General features: G+C 43.9%; 2 protein-coding genes across 4 annotated transcripts in view; both read right to left on the reverse strand.

Annotated features, from left to right (window-relative positions):
* Positions 1-314: 314 nt before the first annotated feature.
* il12a (interleukin 12a) lies at positions 315-2,338 on the reverse strand. Its single transcript, XM_071927917.1, has 5 exons — positions 2,320-2,338; positions 1,946-2,100; positions 1,661-1,753; positions 950-1,081; positions 315-455 (listed from the first exon to the last, which is right to left on the reverse strand). Exons 1-5 carry the CDS (start codon positions 2,336-2,338, stop codon positions 315-317), a joined length of 540 nt encoding a protein of 179 aa, XP_071784018.1.
* Positions 2,339-5,911: 3,573 nt separating this feature from the next.
* Positions 5,912-23,504, reverse strand: part of schip1 (schwannomin interacting protein 1) — a 191,158-nt gene continuing 173,565 nt past the window's right edge. For all 3 annotated transcript variants that reach the window (XM_071927546.2, XM_071927538.2, XM_071927554.2), the window contains 6 exons: positions 13,392-13,510; positions 11,789-11,906; positions 10,453-10,650; positions 8,069-8,192; positions 7,046-7,139; positions 5,912-6,871 (listed from right to left, as the gene is read on the reverse strand). In XM_071927546.2, the coding sequence (XP_071783647.1) occupies positions 6,817-6,871; positions 7,046-7,139; positions 8,069-8,192; positions 10,453-10,650; positions 11,789-11,906; positions 13,392-13,510 (708 nt within the window). In that variant the 3' untranslated portion in view covers positions 5,912-6,816. The remainder of the gene's footprint in view (positions 6,872-7,045; positions 7,140-8,068; positions 8,193-10,452; positions 10,651-11,788; positions 11,907-13,391; positions 13,511-23,504) is intronic.

The following is a 23,504-nucleotide window of genomic DNA, read 5'->3' on the forward strand; positions in this document are numbered from 1 at the left end:
TATTGGCCAACATGGCCCCTACTGATGATCTTAACATTAACATAAGTGTCATTCAGCTCTCAGAGCCAATACGCTGGACTCTAACCAGCTAGCTTATGCCTGAGCACTAACCAACAAGCAGCATACTCATGCTGCATGTCCAGTGCAGAGCACTACTTGGTTAACAGTTGTAAATCATGGTAGTGAATGACTAGGAAAGTGATAGCTTGTTTAGTTGTGATGATTAAAGACATTCAGATAATGATGATGGTGGTGATGATTATGTTGATGATGATGGTGATGATGATGATGATGATGATGATGATGTTAGCTGCTTACTGCCTGTGGTCTCCTGAGGAGATGTAGCCCATCGCTCTGTTGATGGTGATGGTCCGGATATGGAAACCCTTCATCACCTTACACATTTCCAGCCTGTTTTTATAGGATTCGTTTCCCCACATCTGGGAGACGTTCTCCTAAAGGACAACAGGGAGGGACACAACATGGGTTCAGATGGATGAACTGGCAGCTTCAGAAGCATGCTACCCCGAGTGAGCCTATGTGTCTGGGAGGACACAGACAAGGCTCTGACCAGCAGATACTACTGGCAAGCAATATCGCCAAATTACAAGGATTTTTTTATTAGATAATTGCACTTATTTTGATTTTGATCTCACTTTTCTAGTTTAACTTAAAACTCAGTGGTAAGGAGTAAATAGGGAACAAATAAAAAGAAGGAATAGAAAAAAATACCTCTGAAGACTCTCTCTCTCCAGCTGGCATCAGGAAGCACTTCTGTGTAAACCAAGGAAGATTTAGTGAGGCAACTTGAAAATGTTATTTCCCAGGAGATTCTCTCTCACTGTTTCTGTCTTTGATTCTGTCTCTGTTTCTCTCTGTGTATTTTTCACTCCTCCCACACACACACACACACACACACATACGCACACACACACACACACAAACATACCTCCAGCAGTCTCTGTATAATTTCCAGTGTTGGGTCAAGTAGTGCTGCTTCTGTTGCATTCATTAGTTGGTAGGACTGAATAACAGCAGAATAGTATGCCAGGTCCTCCATGATTTTTTCCAGACATTTACTCTGTGGGGACAAACAAGAGAAATGTGCTGTCAATCATCTGTCTGCATAAAAAAAAAAAAACTTTACCAACTGCCAACACAGTGAGTGAATGAATGGGTATGTAGTGTAAAATGTTCTAGCTAAATCTTACAGAATAGCACATCAACAATAAATCTTAAGTAAAGCTTTATTTAATTCAGTAAAATAGATACTGGTTGCCTAATCTATGATATAATCTATATTTCATATGTCTGATACGCCTAAAAAGCATTTACAAAGGACATTTTAACAAAAGCTTACCTCACTGAAGGATGGAATCTTGTGTGCAGTGCAACTTGAAATCTAGAAGGTAAAAAAAGTAGGTAAGAAACTTGTAGGCCAACTTATTTTATTGGTCTAGTCAGGTCTCCTAAAGCATCGTTGCACTAACATCTTGTTCCATTTCAAGTGGACAGATCAGAGATGAATTTAAGACACTTTAGGGAAACCTAACCCTGGGATTTTGATAAAATCAAACCTTTTCTGAAAAAAATGAGGCTAAAAATCACTTTTTAATATAATTTGATCATTCATACTTTGAATCAAGAATACATTAATAACCTGTGTCAGAATGGGTGCGCAGGTCAGCGCCGTCTCAGCTTTATTATTCACCACAGTTTGATCAGGACACCTGACGCCATGAAACAGATCCTCCTGCAATACAAAATAAGAGTAAGAATTGTTTAGAAAAAAGAAAATGTGTTTGTAGTGTGTGTGTGTGTGTGTGAGAGAGAGAGAGAGAGAGAGAGAGAGAGAGAGAGAGAGAGGGCAGGAGAGATAGAGAGAGAGAGAATTAATCCAGTGTACTATCTCCACATCAGCGTGTTACATGGAAATTGTACTCACATTGTTCAGGAGCCCTGTGATGTTTTGCAGCAGCGCCTTGGAGAGCGTGGAGCAGAGCGCGCACTTCTCCGCGCTCAGGCTGAGCGGAGTGGGCACCGGGCTTCCTGTGGATGCGCGCCAGCACACAGCGAGCAGCAGCGCACAGCTGGTGAAGTCTGCACGGCAGGAGAATAATAACAATCAACACATTATGGGTCTCCAACATCCAAAACCAGCATGATAAAACACAATATAACCATATGTTGTATTTCTGGTTATTTGAACGAATAGCCAGAAATCATCAAATAATCTTGCAATATTGATGAGAAAAGTGGTGGTAGGTTATCTAATCTCTAGGCTGGTCATTTGTGCCATTCGGCCCGGTATTGACTTACACAAATTCAAGTTTGCCATCTTTCTGATTAGATAGAGATCTCTGACTGAACCCGGTAAATCCGTAGCAGTGTGATGCTGCCTTCTTATCTGATGTGATTTTTATAGGCGCAGCTCGCCCAGTAGGGGATTCCCTCGGAGCCTACAGGAGCGCCCATCAACACTGTGAGTGAAAAGAAAACCAAAACGTCACAGATACGTAATTTCTTCGTCCTTCATTGGCCGTCTAAGTGAAAAAAGGAAGTCATTATGTTTGTTTCATGTCTTGAGAGAAAGCAACTATAGCCTACGGGAAAGAAAGAAGTGAACTTAAAATGTGATGTAATGGCGAAACGGTTTCAGATAAGTTGCGGTTTTGCATGCTTTTATTGTTTTGAATTGCATTTGCTCAATACCAGTTTCAGTTTTCAGTTGGAAAAATGGCGGTATTATCCCCATTCCCATAATCCTTAACGCAGTACTGTAGGTAATGAATAGATCATTATTTGTCTAACTGCACGTGGTTGTATACCAAGCATTTAGATTTCCTCCTTTTCTTCTGCCTTTGCCCTAAAGAAAAAAATTACATTTAATTTTAGAAAGGTACTATACAAATGTCATAGCAAAAGTCCAAATGGAATATTATGGGAATATCCTATCACAGTGATACAGACATCAAACGTTTTTCATGTCACAGACCCCCATTTGTTAAGATTTTGTTTGTTGTTATTTATTTAGTCCTGTGCTGTATAACTGTCTACAATACAGTATGTGAGGAGATAGTGATGGTGAGAGTGAAACCTATAATTAAAATAGTCATTCTTACACATTGTCTAATTGGGACAATTTCTAGTGAACTGGATTATAGTGAAATCAAACTATAGCCCTGCCTCATTTTACTACATTTTACTGCAGACGCCACTTTGAGAACAATTGCCATAGGAGATTAAAAAAAATCCATGAAGTAGCCTACTTTAAGGTCACACACCAAGTCCCTATAGGATTTGATTGATTTTTCGTTTCAAATTTCCTAAATTCCTGTATGTGGTTGTAGTGACCATACAGGATACCCCAACACAGGGAGGGGAGGGGTCTTGACATATAATACTACTAGATAATGGTCTTTGCTTTGAAAGAGCATCTATGGGAACCAACACCATTATACTCAAATATTAACTATCTTGCTTACAAATTTGCATAACAGGATCCTTGGTCAGTTTTAGGAATTAATGTATTGGTAGAACTGTGCCAGAATGACACCAGCCTCGACAATGTTGACATTGTTTGAATTGGGACACAACATGCACTTTTGTTCCTATTTAAAAGGAACGCGGGTAGTCTGCTCATCGTTGGTATATTTTTCTTTTATTTAGACAGTGAGGCAGATGCAGGAAAGATCCCAGGACAGTAGGGGTACACAAGTGCTTCCAGAGGCGAGGACTTCACCGCCTGACTGTCTCTGGACACACTTTGGTCCGTTTTCTTGGTTGAGGTGAACAAACTGCGTTAGTGATCAAATGTTTCCCAGCACAATCCCATGCCAGGAGAAGTATGTCATGTAATGCAGGTATGTGCTCATGCATGAACTATGTAGGATTTGCAAATTAAATCAAAGCTGGAATTAACCCTCCTGTTGTGTTCGTTTCATGTTAATTCATTCTGTGTTCCCGGTCCAAAATGACCGCCCCATTATAGCTGATTATAAATCCATAATAATACATATATTATCACCTAATCTTTTTATCAACTTAAGTTCTTGTGAACATTACAAGTTTTGACTTCTATTTGCTATTTATGGCCTGTAGGCCTCATTGACCTGAGCTCATACAACTCGTTTTTGAGTAAAAAAAGCATAATGTATGGATTACTTGACTATAACAAATACTCAGATGAAACATATTGTGCTATTTATCACAGACTACTAGTTTAACAAGGACATTTGTTTTGAAACCTTTTCAAATTTTTAAATAGTTTTTAAATAGCACAAAATAACATCTGTTGTGTTCCCGGTCAAAACTGACCGGTATGATTTTATTAGTAAAGAAAGGACATAGGCCCAAAACTACACATGAAAACTTTACTATATTACAAAATTAATGTCTGAACACATTAAAGAACAACAGTAACAATAACAGTATTACTAACAATAACAAAAACATTAAAATGTTCACAATCTGTCAATCAATGGTGGTTACATTTTGTGTGTTCTCATGCACATGTTGGACAATACGTGGTGGTTGTTGCATGTGCCTTGCAAATACATGCACTGCATTTATGGCAAGGCCTCAAAAAAGCTTTATATACCAGAGCTGCGAGAAAAGTTCTATATATTATTGAAACAATGTTGCGATTGTTTGTGAGAATGCCAACAGGTGTGGGTCCCGTGGGGGAAAGATTCTATTGGGGAAAGGTTCCCGTGGGGGTTGCCATGGAAGCCAAGAAGGGGAGTGAGGTGTGTGTGTGTGTGTGTGTGTGTGTGCTCAAACACACATGCATGTGGGGGTCTGGGAGAGGAAGTGTGTCCATCTGATGAATGGGCATGTGCCTGAACTCAATTTTATACACTAATTGTAGTCTCACTCATTCATTTCTAATGACTGGTCATTTTTGACCGGGAACACCACAGGTGTACAAAAGTTAAATAAAACACCCAAAATTTAATGAAAATGATCAAAATTTATTTTGTGTGTTCAGATGCCCTGTGTGGACAAAGTCATGGAACCTTATAACAATCAGATTAAATGAACTACATTTTTCAGAGAGAAAACGTGTAAATCGGTCCAATTCAACTGGAACACAACAGCGTGGAATTCTCATCAAGACGTACAGCATGGATTCACTCTCTCCCCACACCTTCCACTCTCTATTTTCAGGGGAAAAAAACATACATTGCCTTTGTTGTGCTCAACTCCCTTTTGAAAGGAAGTGCATCCCCTGATACTGCAGCGGTGAGCGAGTGGTTGAGAGGAGTTTCCTGTCCTGGCTTCACCACACAAAGTGCGAAACACACAATCAGTCTGTAAATAACTGTTCTGATAACTGACCCGCCCAGAGAGACTTCTTCTAGTTTGCCTATTGTATATTTCTTGAAAAACAACATGGTCATTCATCACAAAACCTTTCAGTCATATAGAATTATCATTTCTGTCCATGTAGAGCTAATACAAAGCACAATCACTAAGTGACCATTCATTATACATTTACCTATGATGGTACTTTACTCATTAGTGAAGGGGGAGGCCCCATTTTGTCACTTTTCACATTAAAAAGAGTTTCTAATGCTCATTTGAAAGGGGGTGCCCTAATTAATGTGAAGTTCCCATTAGAGCAGTAACGTCTTTCTTGCGCTGCTCTGCCAAGCTCTATGAGTGGGGATGAGGCAATAGAGTGAAAGAGAGGAGAGGTGAGTCATACAGAATAATGTTTCATATTTTGAGTTAGTTTAGTTTGAGTGGGTTTGGTTAGAGAATCATCAGGTCATCAGTTCACCAGAAAAAGGAAGTTCATTTGAAAGGCTAACCTTGTCTCAGTGGGCACACTTGTATTCATACGTAGTCTCTCTGTACCAGTACCAACCGTACAGACTGAACAAACTGCACAACAAACCAAACGATATATGAAACAAAGTTTATTCTTTATTTTACATATCTGTACATAAACATTTCTTCCCTCAAATAAAGTTTCTGAATACAATAGGATGAAAACGATATTAACACACTTATTCATTTAAAATGACTCGTGTCAGAAAATCAACATTCACAAAATGTTGAAGAGCAATTAGAGTGAACGTATTACCAAAAGCTACGACTCCACTACAAGGCAGGCATGTTTCCTTTACACTCTTTTAGCACCTTCAAATAAACATTTCTCAGTTGAAAACTACCATTTGTGCAGAATAAAAAGAGGTTGACTTTGAAATACTTGAAAATTACCGTCCAACTTAAAATGGTCTGAAGAAGTTAGTTTTTCATAGTTTTTTTTATACAATGTTGTTTCTTTTTTTCTCATGACTGACTTTCTACTAAATTTTTCACTATTATTTTATTTTTTCCCACAATTTTTGCATTTGACAGTTATAATTTAGTGGCGAATGTAGAAAGTTAAAAAGAAACAGTAGCGAAGCAAGGCCGATCACTGCACAGGAAGCTGGGGACAGTATCCATGACAACACACAATCAGTTTCCTCTTTGCCCAGGAAGCAGGAAGTGCTCCTCCGTCCTTAGCACTGGGATAAACCACAGAAGCAAATGAAAAGGGGGGGGGGGGGGGGGTTCTGGGGGGTGGCCTTCTTCTGTGCTGCTGCCACCACTGGAATCAGTAGGTTGGACAGGAGGGTAGACAAGGGGACAGGGGGACGCAGCAAGGAGCAAAAAACATGGGACAAGCGGGCAGGATTTGGATGGAGAGGTGGAGAGGTGGAGTGGTGGGGGGGGGGGAGTCTGGTTTGGACAAGGGTGGAGCAGGGGCTTAGTTTGGCTTGGGCAGGGTGGGTTGGGTGGAGCGGTGCGGGGCAGGGCATCTCATTTGGATGGGGTCTTCTCGGCGGCCATATGTTTCTGCTGGCTCTCAGCATGCCTGAGGAAGAGAGAGAGAGAACAGCCGGTGAGACTGGTGTGAGAGACGTACAGCTGTTCTTTACAGCGGGGCTCTTTATTTGATGTGGAAAATGTCTGGGAAAAAGTACAGTATACCAGATGAGGGAAAGAATAACGGCCGAGGCAGAGAGACAGAGAGTAAGTCCTTCCTTACCTGGTGAGGTCTTCTATGTCAACCAGCATGGCATCTTGCTCCATGTGTAGTTCATCCCGGATCAGCAGCAGCTGTACTAGCTCCTCATTCAGACCTGGAGGACAGAGGACAGTGAGGGAATGATATGAGAACAATGTCAGGCTAGAGAGAGGTTAACACTATGTTTGAGCTTGGAAACGTACGTTTGCCCGACCAGGTCTCTCTTGTGAATGAGACCCCGTGTCTCAATGAGATTACCTGTCTAAATAAAGGTTTAATAATAATGAAAAAAAGAATTGGAAATTAGAGAAAGACCATGAGGGAAGGTGTCTGTAAGTAGTTTTTCAACATCATAACTACAGTATGTTAATACTCTAGATGCCTTGATGACCATGGTCGGCCATAACATGTATTCTGTTGTGACCCCCACTGATTTTACATTACTTTAAGTCAATAAAACGTGAAAGCCCAATATTTGATAGCTTAAAATGACCAAATCTCACACTCTTAGTTTGAGGATTGTTATAAAAGTACCACATGCTGCCATTAAAAAAACCCATTTTTGTTAATGGGACAACACAGCAGTGATGTGCTTGTTTTCACATCACACATGTAGGAAGAAAATACTGTCAGTGGTGGTGTATTAGCACAAGTTCCAACTATTGGTCCTATTCGTTAGCTATGCCAGAGAATATGAAACATCAGCTAGTGAGATTTTGAAGGGAAAGTCTGTGCTGCAGGTTGTTATTCTGGAGTCATGGGGATTTTGGAGCACTGATGTGAAATTGTTCATCCCCCAGTACCAGGATCAATGATCTGTGCAGAGCAGTAACAGTAAAAGCTCTGGGGAAGCTGTTAACTGGTATAGTTCTGTGAATACACTTTCACAAATAGAAGTACTTTCACATCCACTGCACAGAGTAGGGGTCAGCATGTGTGAGTGTTTTTTCCCCATTTACGCTCTTGCTCATTTCTGCGACTGAAAGTATAGGTCAGTGACTGTGTAAGTGTGTGTGTGTGTGTGTGTGTGTGTGTTCAACTCACTCTCAATCTGGGAGTGCAGGTCGTTGACTATGACCTGGAGCTGTCCCAGGGTCATGTCTCTCAAGTCTGTGGGCTTCAGGCTTCTCTTCATTAGACACTCACTGATGTGAGGCATATGGGGAAGCTGCCAGTAAACACACAGAGACACAGGTACTTAAACATACAGCGATAGACATGGCGTTTTATACGATGAACAATTGATGAACCCGGTGACAGTGTGAAGTTTAAACTCTCCAGCAGAGGTCAGTATTGCCGACTGGACACCTGCTTCACTTTCCTTCAGTTAACATCTTAAATTTACAGCACAAAGTCTCTCTTTTCACAGGAACTTTTTCAATGAACTTTTTCTATGCTTTGAAACCATGAGAGGTTTGTTGGCAACATTGTAGTATGTGGCACAAAATCAGTCCATCTGAAAAGGTTTGATATTTAATCATAGACAAAGGTGGAGTGACATTAATGGGCAAGAAATGATACCCTGTCTTTGCCCATGAATGAACATTAAATGTTTCCATATACTGTAATGGAGTTCCCTGGATTTTTGGCCACAAAGGACCAAACTCATATTGTTCCAGAGTTTGAATCTATCTGAAAAAGCACCTGTTTCTTTGCCACAAACAAATATGGTTCCAAGCAGCACTTTTAACTTTTCTTTTGATATTCGAGCCTTTGTTTAGTGTGTTTGCGGTTTGTGTGATCCCTGTACATACATTGAATTTGTATTTCTCCCATGCTTCTGCCGTGTGTGTGTGTGTGTGTGTGTGTGCGATCTCCATCCAGCAGTTGCTCTATGGTCTGATGTCAACCCAGAGTGATGCAACACAGAGAATCACAGAGAATCACAAAGCATCGCGGGCTTTTTCAGGCACACACACCGACAGATAATGTGCTCTTTGTTTACCAGACTGTTTCCTTCCTCCACCCCTCCCACGCACCTTGAAAATCCAACCAGTCTTCATTCTTTCTCTTTCCCTCTAACACCCATTTTCTCTTTTCTCGCTCCCTCCCTCTTCCATGCCATGTCTTGACAAACCGTAGATGAGAAAACGTGTGCGTGTGCCACGTGTGCCCGTGTGTGTGGGTGCCTGGCTGATTCTCTCGCTTAGTTTCTCACCCCTCTTTCACTTTCGCATTGGCAGTGAGGCAACTGTGCTATAGAGATTCCACTCTGTCATGTGTCACAGTTTCAGCGGGCACAGAAGACAGTGACTGTTGAGTGTGACACAGAGAGACAAAATGACCAAAGCAACGTGCGTGGGCGATGGGAGAGCTAAGGTTGGTGTTAGTCCTGACTCAACAGGCTGGTCTGCTGACTGCCTTGAGTTTCTGTGGCAGATTGATCATACCATCGACCTGGCTAGAACACAAACTACCCTCCAGGCATTCAGTGCCAGTATTGTTTAATGACTCAATATATGATTAGAATGAAGAAGTACACTCCTCTCTGAATTAAGAGTGTGTAGCTCATGTGATTCCACATTTCTCACCCTCTCACCACATCTCTCTCTCTGACGTTCTCTCTTTCTTTCTATCTCACACACACACACACACACCTCCCTCACTGATTCTGTTCGTACAGACTTAGGAAAGCACACACACTCGCAGGCATATGGAAACAGGCTTAGTGTGCTGGCCAAATTCCCAATCTTTGCCCTTGACAAACTGGTAGGACAGTCCAATTTACTTGCAACTGAATTAAACTAACTGGCAATGCTATAATGATAGAGTGATTGTTTGAGGGAGGAATACAGTTTAATAGATCTCTGGTGTTATGGACAGTCTGGGCCGCCCTCGCCTTAATGCAATCTTAATCTTGGCCTTGTGTTGTGTCCTGATGTGACAGTGATGTCTTCTGACTGCTGAGCACTGCTACATCCCTAAACACCTAAGTCAATGCTTTCCGACATATGAATTATAGATGGGCCTGGCCGAGCCTCCCCCTCTCTGCTCTGAATAAGTAAAGGGTTCTGCCTGCCAGTCCAGGTGGAGATATAGTGTGTGTCTGTGTATTAAGTCTGTAAGGCTGTGTGTGTGTTGTTGTGTGTGTGTGTGTGTGTATGCTGTTGAAGAGGCAGTGAGGCAGATAAAAATGGATGAAATAATGATGAACACGGTCGTCACCGCCTTCCTTCCTCTTAATGGGCGTAGAGGAAGAGAGGGGACGGAGGAGGAGAGGGAGTGGCACCTGTGACATCATCGCAACATCCATAGGACTTGCACACTGACTATAAGTCATCATATAGTCTGTTCCTGGTTTTTTCCATTTAAATATTAGCCAAAGTTTTCTCACTTTCTGAAAAGCTGACTTCATGGATGTACGAGGTTTTTTGCAGGACACCGACAATCTGACAGTGCAAAGGCAGCAGTAGAGCTCTGGTACTGACCAGGTCGGCCACTGGAGACTTCTTGCGATTCTGTTTCTCCACCTCCACCTGCATCTTGGCCATGGGCTTGGCCATAGCCAGCGCCAGCTTGGCCTCCGCCTGCAGCTTCTTCTGTCGACTCAGGAAGTCCATGTCCTCCAGAGACTCCGAGTCCTCCTCTGTGGTGTCCCTGTCCGAGTAGGACGAACTCTGCTTGGACTGCAGGGAGGTGGTGGTGGGATGGAGGGAGAAAGGACGAGGGGGGGGAGGTGGGGGGGGGGGGGATGATATGTGATGGAGAGAGTGAGCAGCAGAGGAAATGAGGGAGAAACACAGAAGAGGAGAGAGGGGTATAATAAAGGGAGGTGGAAGCAGAGGTAAAGGAGGGAAAGATAAGAAAGACGTAAGTCAGAAGATTAATGTCAACGTGGTCTTGGTATTTTCACATGATGATTTTATACGCTGACAGGAGCGTCATCCTACATAGACCAGGACCCGAGGAGAGCAAGGATAAACATGTAAAGGGATGATAACTCTCTCTCTCTCCCTCTTTCTGTTAAATGTGTCTCGGGCTGACAGGAGGTTAATGTGGCCAGTCATCCGTAGCCATAGCGAGCGTATTCCAATTCACCTCTCATTTGCCGCCAGTGGATTGGTTAACGGGCCAGAAAACGTGAGCAAAGAGTTTCATACACCCACTAACCGACAGCTATCTCTCTGAATCATAATGAATATCTCCCCCCCTTCTCTCGCTTTCTTTCTTGTTCTCTCTCTATCACAGTCTTGACCTCACACACAATTCTCCGTTTACACTTTGACTCATTCATATTCTGTGAATCCTGTATACCATATCATAAGAAAATCCACGTGATTTCCAGGCTTAAGGTCTCTTTCTTTCCTTCCTGTGTTCTTTGAGAAAATGCTACTGGGTGTGAGTTTGTGTTAGGGCTGGGTATCGGTACTCGATACCTTTAAGGTATCGACCGGAATAACCCAGTACCAAGTAGTATCGAAACTTCTCCAGTCAAATGATAGTCAGATGATTTGTATGGTTTTGCTCGCAGCCAATCACCGCAAGCGTTCTGCGATTTAATGCGACGTGTGATTGGCCCACTACCGCAGCAGCTACAACCCATACAGTCTGTGGTGGTGAAGTCGAGCACGGTGTATGTGACGGAGTTAGCAGTTCAGCGTGCTGAGATGCCACCAAAATGTAAAAAAAAGGTATCGAATGAAGTACTATTGGTATCGGTATCACTTTAAGGGTACTGGTATTGGTACTGGTATCGTAATTTTTTAAACGATACCCAGCCCTAGTTTGTGTGTGAACAGGTGTGTGTGTCAGTCATGTGTATACCATGGGAGACAGAGGTGTGTCCAGACTGGTCTCTGTCTTGCTGTCGTCTGCATCGCTGTCCTTGTCGCTGCCGCTGTCATTGACAAAACAGATCTGTAGGTTCATCCCGCTCTGCAGCCTGGGAATAAAGAGAGAGAGAGACAGAGAGAGGGAGAGAGAGAGAGAGAGAGACGGAAACAGAGAGTTAGTATTAACATAAATGCGGATAGAGTCAAGTCAGTTCACCATTAGCTGTTTCTGCAGTAATTGACTAGGACCAGAGCCAACCACTGCTGCTAATACAACTGACCTGGGAAGAGTTCAACAGAGTGCTTTGCCTTGATAATGCATATAGAGTGCTGTGCCCAGCAAATAGTATGTGTGTGTGTATGTACTATATGTTTACTATACCATGTGTTACAGAGACGCCAAAGCAAAAAGAAAATCTTCAGACACATCCAGCGTCCTGCCCTCACCTCCAGCTTTCTCCAGAGCATAGCACTGGCCTAGGATAGATTTAATGAGGGCTTGTGTTTCTAATCATCTCCCCTTTTGCCTTCAATATGGATCGATCCAGGAGGATGCCTCTGGTAGGTCTGATCCAATCTGCCTGGGACGGAGGGGGGGGTGTTTTGGGCCACAGAGGAGCAGAATACTGCTAGATGTGGATCCAACCCACTGTGGATCAATATTCTGCTTATTCAATGCAGTAATTACAAACAGAGGTGATCGATTACACAGCATAGATCCAATCAGTCCTGATTGAATCAGACCTGAGTGGTCGATTGTTTTTTTTTCAGGAGAGGTAGCATCAAACAGCGCCCTGTATCCAGATCGTGGGAGCTGCTAAAGTGTTCACAAACTTTTGACGACAAGCAGCTGACATAGCACGAGGATTGCAGCTCAAACATATAGGTAGGTAGGATCATAGGTTTATGACTAGCCTCCCCCGACAAGTATACCATGCACTTGTCATCTGACAATTTCCCCTTAATGGTCAATGTGGTATTTAACATCACAATCAGTCATCAAACTGCTGCTAAAATATTAAGAAATGCACATGATTCAGATCACAAGAATACAGAGAGCACTGGAGTGTTTTTAGAACGAGTTCCAGTAAGGTACAGTAATGTGTGTGTGTGTGTGTGTGTGTGTGTGTGTGTGTGTGTGTGTATGTGCCTTTTGGGAAGTGAGACCCACATGGGCTGATTATGAAGCCTTGCCCATCCACCCTGCACAAATCCGCTCTGCCTTCCTGTCATTCTCTCTTCCTCTCTGTCCATCACTTTCTGAGGTGACGTTATTCTTCACAGGTAAACATTACAGCAGACATGGATCTAAACAGAGTGCTGTGAGCTTTACTCCCTTTCATTTTTATCTTAGTTTTTGCGTACAACTAATATACATGTTCTTTTGAATTTTAATTACTGCTTTCATTGTATGTAGGAAACCCAGTAAACACAGATTTAACAGCAACAACAGCACAAACAGAACTGTGTGTTGCTTGCTTCTTCAACAACTGGTGAAGTTACATGAAGGAAATCAAAGCCGTGTGTTTGTCAGTAGCCACTCGCACGTTTGTTTAGGAAGAAAGTGGTAATGTAATGGAGGCCAGCGGTCTTACCGTGAGGACAGGCTGGGCTTGCCACTCTTGCTGCAGCTGGTGTAGATGCCCGGCCCATCGTCAAAGAAACTGCCCAGGGCCAGCTTCTGCCTAATAGACTCCCTCTCATTCTTTTGGGCCTGCAACAGAAGACAAACAAGTTAAGGTTACGCTTTCTATTATCTTTTGGACTTGATTCCTGAAAGAGAAATTTGTCCCCGTCAGAGGGAGGTCAGAGGTCAGGGTGAGCTACAGAGCAACAACCCTCGAGCTGGTAGGGATTCAGTGCCTTCTGTACTTGATAGGTATGTAAGTATAACGGGGTGGAAGAAACTAATTACATTTACTCACGAGAGTATCCTTTTTGCATACTTTTTTGACTTTTACATCCTTTTAATTTTCTTTTCAACTTTTCATGTATGTTTTTACTGAAGTATTGTACTTAGCTACATTTTAAATCACATCCATTACAGAGTACAAATTTTTCTCAGCTCTCCATAAGCATCAGACACTGGATCATCGTAACTTGGCCAATTGTGGAGCCATTCACAGTGAGAAAAAGTGCATTTTGTTTATGCACTTTATTTTGTAATTTAGTTTTCAAATTAAAAAGAATCGAGTTTAAACTCTCTCTGCCTTCTCTCTCTCTGCCTTTTAGAACTGCATGGGAAAAATCACATGTAACAATGTTCTCTTTTCTAAAAAGTAACTCAGTAGATTAAGTAGATTGTTACACCGGTACATTTACTTCTACTTCAAATATCAGCAATGTAACAGCACTTCTACTTGAGTAGGACATTCAAGGACCCTTCCCACCACTGTGGTATATTCTGGCGCTCCTAATAATGGGCACAAGTGTATTAATAGCAGCAGCAGCGGCTTAATTTGCAGTAAGAGGTTCAGTGTCATCTTAACGAGCGCGAACACAAAGTGTGGAGTCAGCTGATGGACTGAAAAGAAATAGTGTGAAATATTGAAGTAGCATGTTGACGATGCCAACATTCACCAGGAGGTGGCGCTACTGTTCTACTACTGTGAACAACAAGAGAGAACTCCAGTACCTCAAACACACACACACACACACACACACACACACACACACACACACACACACACAGAGTAAGCCTGCTCATATAGTGATGAGCATATAGTATATTTATGGAAAAATCCAAAGGAAAAAAACCCTCTAACACCTGTTTCATACATGTCTAAATCTTTAAGAATCCTAGTATTCCAGTTTTCCAGTGCTGTAGCACTCACTTGGCCTGTCCCTAATCCAGAATTCCTAACTCAGCGCTGCTCCAGCCTTGGCAGCGCTTCACACAGGTTCACACACACTCATCCCCACGGGACGCCTCGTCTGGGCCGAGAGCAGGTAAACACATCCCACTGAGGTGCACGTAACTAATGAGCGTCACACAGGCCTCCACACACACATCTGGCAAACACACACAGACACGCACACATTTGCTCTCATCAAAAAGAGAGAAGAAGAGTTAAATTGTTCTCTTGTCCTGAAGCACTTTTCACACGTACTACTGTCACACACAAACGTGGAAGGCCATATTTTTGTAGTGTGCTCTCTATAGGCCTAAGCCCTCACCGTGGCACTGTGGCTTAGGGACGGCCTTTCCATGGATAGGGGGTCTTTGAGAGGATGTTTGGGGGAAATATTGACCCTCTCTCTGTCCCGCTGAGAGAAGAACACAATAGGCTTTCAGTCTGTCACACACACAGTCAGCCAGCCTAATGCTGGAGTGCTCCTCCCCTTCTCTCACACACAGAAAAGAAAATGGCAGGCCTTTCAGACTGAAGGAGAGGGGGAGAGGAAAGGTTTAGAAAAGAGGGGGGAGAGGAGGAGGTTTACAGAAAGAGAGCGAGAGCTTGGGAGAGAAGGTGATGAGAGGGAAAGAGATGCTGATGGCCTTGAGTGTAACCTCAATCCCTTCCTTTCTGGACCTCTCCCTCCTGTTATCGCTCTCTTCCACTTAACCCTGTCTTTCATGTTCTCTCCTCTCTTCTCCCCCCATTCTCATCTATCTCCCTCCCACACATCCTCATCCTTTCTTTATTCACCTAATTCAGCCTCACCAAGCCTTTGTCTTGCTCTCTCTCTCTCTCTCTCTCTCATTATCCCCAATTCCAGTCATCTCTTTCCACCTCCACCTCCCTCTGTCTGCCTCAGCTCTCGCTCATTCTCCACGCATCCTACCTCTCTCCAGCTCATTCCATTCTTCCCTCCCCCAGTCTCTTCATTACACCTTCACCTCTCTCCCACTCATTTTCTCTCTCCATCTCAACTCCCTCGCTCCCTCCGTTCCTCTCTCTGCCTGTCTCTCCTGACGATTGCGTGCTGGCTTTGGTGAGAGTGCCTTCACCAAGGACAAATTACCATAATCCCACTCCACACAAGAGCCCGCAAGACGCACTTGGCACTGCCAGCACACACACGGGCATGTAGAGGGGTGGGATTGGCACTGCTCCATTGTGTGTGTGTGTGTGTGTGTGAGTGTGTGTGTGTGTTTGACAAGAGAGCCTGGGGAGTCAAGTTGAACACACTTGAGAGTTCCAATTCATCGCTCCAGAGGCTCAACAGCAGCCTGTGTTGTGGAGCGCAGCCCGCTCATACACATTTATGTACATGCACATCATTCATACAAACCTGACCACAACACAACTGACACACTGCCAGTCAAGTTACTGCACTGAGTGGCTGCTCCCAGTCTGACCAGCAAGGGGCTGGTGGTTGACTGGGCATTGTTAACTGTTTGTTCCCCTCATGTGTGGTCAGGGCGGTAAAACAGAAGGTGGGGGCAGTCTGAGGTGCAGGTGGGAAGGAAGTTTGACATAGTTCAACTTTAGAAAGGCCCAGAGGAGATTTTGCATTAGAATACTGAGTAACCCATGAGCCACATCAACATCCCTATCAACTTTACTACTCAGTTACAAAACACTTTCCTAACAACAGACCACACACACCTTTTCTCCGGAGGCTTGTGTGCTGACTGTGGAAGACTTGCAGCAATTCAACCTTTGCGTAATTCCGTCCAAACAAACATGATTTGGACGGTGTTTCAACTGCTCAATCAAGAAATAAATAACTAAATCAAACTGCCGGATCAGAAAGCGGCCGGATGTACACCATAAAACGTATGAGCCAATTCGCAGCATTCAGCAGAACGTTAGTAGCGTAGGCATGCCATGTATTTGGCATTGACAGTTCATTTCTGATGTTGTGTTTTGAATGTCAAAGCCTATAATCATAGACTAGAGCCAGTTTAATATATTGGACAGAAGGCAGAGCCTATGCTGCCGCAATGACTTGAAATGAAAAACTTTTCATGCGCTGCCAGTGGCAATAGGTGTGTATTCACCCAGTCATCAAGCACAAAATAACATATAATAACTATGTTTGGATAAAACCTATGATTTACACATTGATAGGCCAGCTAGGTCATACAGCCAAAAGAACAATTTGTTAAAAACAGTACTTGAATTTGATTATTTATGCTTGCTGTGCACGTTTACATGGTGTGCCATTGTTAGAAAGTCTGAGTAAAATGCATCATTGGAATGGAATGGCCGCTGGAATCGGCCCCAGAAAACCTGATCGGTGCATCCCTAGTCATGACCTACTGACATAGCTGAAATCACAACTCCTACACAACGTAGTAGAGTAACTCTTAAACTGCTACGAGTCAAAACTCTGGCTTCAGGAGTATCACAAACCTGCACTTGGATCATCAGCTAGGTATCAACCAAGATACCTCTACATCTCACACCTGCCTGCCAAGACAACTTCCTGTCTTTGTATAAACATTATCTGTTATACAGCATGTTTGTGTTGTGTGTGTGTGTGTGTGTGTGTGTGATTGGGTGGTTGGGCTGTGTGTGATTGAAGCACAAACAGTAGAAATCTCATCATGGCAGTCCCATAAACCACTCAAGGAGGTGTCGAATACGCCACAGAGAGGTGGAGCTGTGAATGGACAGTAAATATCCCCTGCTACCTCTCTTCCTTTCCTACAGATCTCTCTTATCACCTATACACTTCTCTCTCTTCTCTCCCTCTATCTCTTTAATTGTTTTCTTCTTTATCCTCTTTTTCTACTTTCTAATTAATCTCTTAAACCTCCCTCCCTCTGTCATTAAACATCGGTCTCAGGGAGTCTGTCTGTCTCCTTCCTCCCCACACAAACAATTCTTAAACCAATCTACATTCTATCATTCTTTGTGTGTGTGTGTGTGTGTGTGTGTGTGTGTGTGTGTGTGTGTGTGAGTGAGTGACAGTCCTAACCAGTGCCTTCATTTCCTGGCCTTGAGCACCATTGCTGTCACTGTCCAAATTAGATTGGGAGAAACACAATTGAGCTAATTTGTGTTTTTCCTCAAATTCACCAAGCAATTTCCGCAGCTGAAAACCCCTCATTGATAAAGACATTTTCTTCTCTCCTCTACTCTGCACTACACCCATTCATCCACATGCCTAGTGGGTGATTTAGCAACGGGGACGGAGGGCAGGGTGCTTGTTTTGAGTCTTCACATTTTCCCTGGAAATCTATAATTGAAAAGGGAGATGAATTTAATAATCTGTGCTTTGAAAGGGCATCTTACTCCTCTCTCCCTCAAATTGCTGGCACCCAGAAGAGGCATAGTGGTTAAGATAAGACATGTATCCCTGCTGGCCTGAGACTGAATCCTGCTAGGGCCGTCCCCCAGGCCCCCCCCCCCCCCCCCCCCCCCCACCCGACTCATGTCTCCCTTTTTGCCTTCCTACTGTCTCTAAATAAAGAAAGCATATGCTTAGGGGAGTAGACTGTCCTTTCAAAAATATCGCCCCCTTCATGTACCAATATTTCTTTCCCCTCTCTCCCGTTTCCCTCCATTCCTCCCTCACAGCTCTCCCTCATTCTGCACAATGGAGGCTTTTCACTGGCTGACAGGAGGGGTTGGTAGTGGAGACCTCACTCCCTGGTTGGAGACAAGAACCTACTGTTCACACGCACACACACACACACACACACACACACACACAGACACACACACACCGGGTCTCGTGAGCGCACGATATGTGTCTATTTCAGTGTTTTTCACTGAAAAGCATGACATTGTAGTGCAGCTGAATACGGTTCAGACTGTTACACACAAGTGTTTCAGAGAGGTGTTTATAAGTATGGCTATAAGTGTGTGTGTGTGTGTGTGTGTGTGTGTGTGTATGTGTGCTGACCTGCCATCTGTGTGTGGTGTTGGAAGTCCAAACAGAGGACAGCTTCACTCTGATGTGTTTTCCAGCCGTGACAGAACTGCTGCTGAGCTCATAGCTTCACTAACAGAGAAACAAGGTCACTGTGTCTTCTCTCTGTGTGTGTATGTGTGTGTGTGTGTATGTGTATGTGTGTGAGTGTGTGTATGTTTTGACTGTGCTATATAGTTTCTCGGTTTACATTCTTTCATGCGGGTGGATGTCCCGGTAGGCTTTTTTTCTATAAAAGCCTATAGTGTTTGTATATCAACTTACAGTATACACACACGCACCTAGTTCACGTCAAGTATGTGAAGGCTAAAATTGTGTGTGTGTGTGTGTGTGTGTGTGTGTGTGTGTGTTTGACAGCCCTCTTCTCTCAGTGTGCTATCTGAGACCTGGCTGTCTAGGCAGTGCTACATTCCATCCCAGATAAGGGACTTGACCTCTGACCCCTCATATAGTTCAACCACAGGTCAATGCAGGGCTGCTCCTGTCACTCAGCCTGGAGAGAGACCGACTCAGCAAGGGGTGGCGGGTTGGGGGTGGGGTGGGGTGGGGGGGGTCGGCGATAGAAAGAAGAGGGGGAGGGTGATGGTGGGAAAAGGGAAAACCGGAGGGGGGGAGAGAATGACAAAGGGAGGGAGGAGAGGTGAGGAGCATGAAGTGGGTTTAGACAGGACAATGGGTCTCCGAGTGACATTCAAGCTTTCTTTCCCTCTGTTTCCCTGTGCTTTTGTATGCGTGTGTAAGCAGGAGAGAATGCCTCACTATGAATTTGTGGGCAAACATTCAGAGGAGGGATGTGGTTTGGACTGAATGGAAAAAGCCCACTTGCCCATTATGTCATAGCATTGCCCCGAATGTCTAAGCATTTTAATACCCACTCCAAGCACTACGTCAGTCACGATCCCTAGGTTGGGACACATAGCTACACACACCCACATGAAGCCATATTAAGGGCATGCACTATGGAGCAGTACTAAGTGTGAATGGGTGTGTGTGTGTGTGTGTGTGTGCGCAAACACTCATTAGTACAGCATACCATCAAAGCAAACGCAGTGTCACGTTTCACCTAAAATATTCCACCTCTCTCTCACTTTTTACACAATCTTTCCATTTTAAATATACGTAAGCTGTAGTTCCAAGCGGAGTTCCAAGCATGGCAGCACACACATACAAACACACACAAACACACACACACACACACACACACACACTGTCCTTTACCTCTTTGTAGTCATCTGTGACGTAGAGGCTGGAGGCTTGCCTGATGACATCATCCATTCCACCACAGTCCATGCTATCCAGCGCCTCCCTCATCCCCCCCTCCCTCCCTCCCTCTCTTCCTACTCTTTTCCTCCCTACTCCTCAGTTAGTGAGTTAGTCCAGTCCGACTCCTGAGGTTGGAGTCCATTCAGTACGCATCAGATTCACAGCCAACTCACCCTGTCATGGTCAGAGACGATAACATAAAGTCTACTCCTCTCTCTCTCCTACATGTTGTGACACTGTCTCTCTTTCTAGCCTCTCTGCCTCCCAGCAGTGTGCTATGACTAACACTGTCTCTCTCCTACACTTTCTGCCTCTCCCGCAGGACTGTGAAAGCACAATGGTCGGAGGTAAGGCCCCTTTAGACCCTCCCTACCTTCCACCCTCTGGCCAGGGCGGCCTCTCAGAGCCAGGGAGAGCGAGAGAGAGAGAGAGAGAGAGAGAGAGAGAGAGAGGGAGAGAGAGAGAGAGAGAGAGAGAGAGAGAGGGGGAGAGAGACAGAGAGCGTGCGCTTCTCTGATGTTTTTTTCCGTTTTCACACCCTGACGTGAGGACAGCAGCTGCTCTCAACCAGTTTGGAAAGAGACACCTCAGCCATGGGTCAGTCATAGTGTGTGGGCCAGTGTACTTGTGAGTGTGTGTGTGCTGTTGCGCTTCCGTGTGTGTGTGTGTGTTTAAATGTCTCCTGAGCCTCTTGGCATATCTCCTGGACTTTATCGCTCGCTGTCTATCTTTATTTCACCCTCTCTCTCATCCATGGGTCCTCCTTGAAATTTTCCTTTTGAAGCTTCCTAAGTCCTCAAACCCTCTTACCTACAACGGCTTGCATCTCGCTCATGTGTGTATTGTGTGTGAGAGAAGATTAGCCTGCATATTTGAGGGAGAATGAATGTGAAAGTATGAGTGTGTATGTAACAGAGGGGGTAGTGTGCTCCCTTCCTGCTAAGGTAAAAATAGTGTCCTGTCTGGACTCCGCAGCCAGCAGCCCCCTGGCCCGGCCAGCTAAATAAACCCTGACAGAGCACAATGGACCATTAGTCTGGCACACAAACATACACACACACACACACACTCGCTCACACACACATATCCACCTACACACAGATTTCATGTGCCTTGTATCAGTAAGTTACATTTTCAATCTGAGCTCTCCACGGTGTGTAATGATCTCATCTTTGCGAGACGTTATCGACCCATGACTCATGTATTTGTCATAGCCGCCCAGACAGAAAATTATATCCACGTATGGCTGCAGAGTAACATTGCTTCACTCACACACACACACACACACACACACACACACACCTACCTTCAACTGGTCATTTAGAAAAATGTAGACATAACTCAGAACTGTAAAACCATTACCATATTCATGTGTATATAAACTCATAGTTCACAAACATTTTCAGGATGGTGCAATGAGTTTGAACAAATGCATATTAATGTATATAGTTACACAAGCAGTAATTGGCAGTGAATATCTATGTAAAGTTTCTTTCTCCTGGACTTTAGTTTTCTTTCTGTTTTCATATTTTTTAAATTATTTTTTATTTATTATCAATGTTGTGGTATTTTTGTGGTACTTCATTACTGTATCAATTATATATATATATATATATATATATATATATATATATATATATATATATATATATATGTATAATTGATTGGTGTCTATATTATGGTGGTAGTGTAGGTGTGTGTGTGTGTGTGGAGGTGGAATATAGTATGAATGAAATATTGGCCTGTTAGTGGAAGTAAAAACATACTGAACTGAAAAGATGGTGCTCTTAGTAAGCCTCAGAGAAATACATAGGTCTTTTTCCCTGGCCTTCTAAACTGGTGTAAATTGAGCTTTAGCTTCAGTTTTGTCTTGTTTTTTCTCCCTTCGAAGTATACCTTCACCTATGGGCTGATTCAGAGGATGAATCATACTCAAGAGTCGGAGATACAACGGGAAGAAAGGGACATCAGATAAGAAATAAAATAGCCAACCAAGGACAAATAGAGTACCAGAGAGATGAAGGGAGAAAGAGGAGAGGGGAGAGAATACAAAGTGATATTGATGAATATGAGTCACATCATCTATTCCTCTGCTGAGCGAGAGTGAGAGAGAAGAGTAGACTAACAATATGAGCTTCAGCGTGGCAGCATTAAACAGTGTGAACTCCCTTTGAAGAACTTTGAGATGCAAACACTTGTGGAATAATGCAACTGCATGATAACATCAAAGCACATCTGAACATGCAAGCCTCTCTCTCTCTCTCTCTCTCTCTCACACACAAACACACAGAGGAGCTGAATGCGAAAATAGGAAGTGGGTTTGATTCAGTGTTGATCCCTAAGGATTATGGGTAGAGCAGAATGAATTATCTGGCTGTCTCCTGAATCCGCCCACACTGGACTGCTGCTGGGGACAATACAGGCATCACACACATGCACACACACACACACACTCACATCAATAGATCTAAACACGCAAACATCCGCACACACAACCCCTGGTGTGGGTCGTGCGTTAGCCCAGAGAGAGAGGCCTGTTTGGGGCTAAAGGGCGGGGCAGAGTTGGCCCCTCTGGTTCTCTGGTTCATTACTGAGGCTGACTTCATAGTGGAGGTGAAGTCACTGCTGATTCAAACAGGACAGGGGGATAGGAGGAGGGGGGGGGGGGGGGGGGGCTGTAACCTGGGAAGGATCGTAACTGGAAGAGGAGCAGGCAAGGGGAATCCGTAAACACACACACACACACACATCGATATAAATGTGCACACAACCATTGCTTTAATCACAGTTCAAGGGCAAAGTCTTCTTTGTGGAGGATAATTTCAAATGAATGTTTCAGATGTATGCGCACACACACACACACACACACACACACGCAAATACACACAGGTTAATGTCTCTGATGTAGGCAGTAGCTTAACTGTTGGGTCAGCTGAGAGAGAGAGAGAGAGAGAGAGAGAGAGAGAAAGAGAGAGAGAGGCCTATTGTTCCAAGTGAACAGAGGGTGACTGTGGGAGAGAGGGTTCCTGGCACCTCCTGTAAGCCTGGAATCCAAGTCCAATGGCACAGTGTGTGTATGAGTGAGTGTGCATATGTTTGAAACGAATGCACCTACATTTGTGAGTATGTGCTTGTTTTTATTAGTTTGGCTCTTTGTGTGTTTGCGTGCGCAAACGGGCACATTCATGCGGTGCACATGCATGTGCGTATGTGACATTACCACACCACAGCACAGTTACTGACACATATGAAAGGAGCACTGAAGACTCTGATCTGTTCTTATTTTGGGAAGAGGAGGAAAAGAACGGGGGCTGCTGCCATAGCAACGTGGCAAGAATTTCTCCATGGCAATGCTCTGTGTTCCAAACAAATTGGGCTGCGAAAGGAGCATGGGGTGGCCCATTGGGAAGTCCTCTAACTCAACACACATGCACACGCACACGCACACGCACACACACACACACACACAGAGTTGCAACATAGAGGCCATGTTTGAGAGAGGGCTGACGTTTTGGCAAATTATACTTATGTGACACAGAAAGTTTTATCTGTGTGAGTGTGTGTGTGTGCGTGGGTAATAGATGCTGTTCTTTATCCATCTGATGCAGGAAATGTTC

This window comes from Centroberyx gerrardi, chromosome 6 (assembly GCF_048128805.1).
Source record: "Centroberyx gerrardi isolate f3 chromosome 6, fCenGer3.hap1.cur.20231027, whole genome shotgun sequence".
NCBI classification, from domain to species: Eukaryota; Metazoa; Chordata; class Actinopteri; order Beryciformes; family Berycidae; genus Centroberyx; species Centroberyx gerrardi.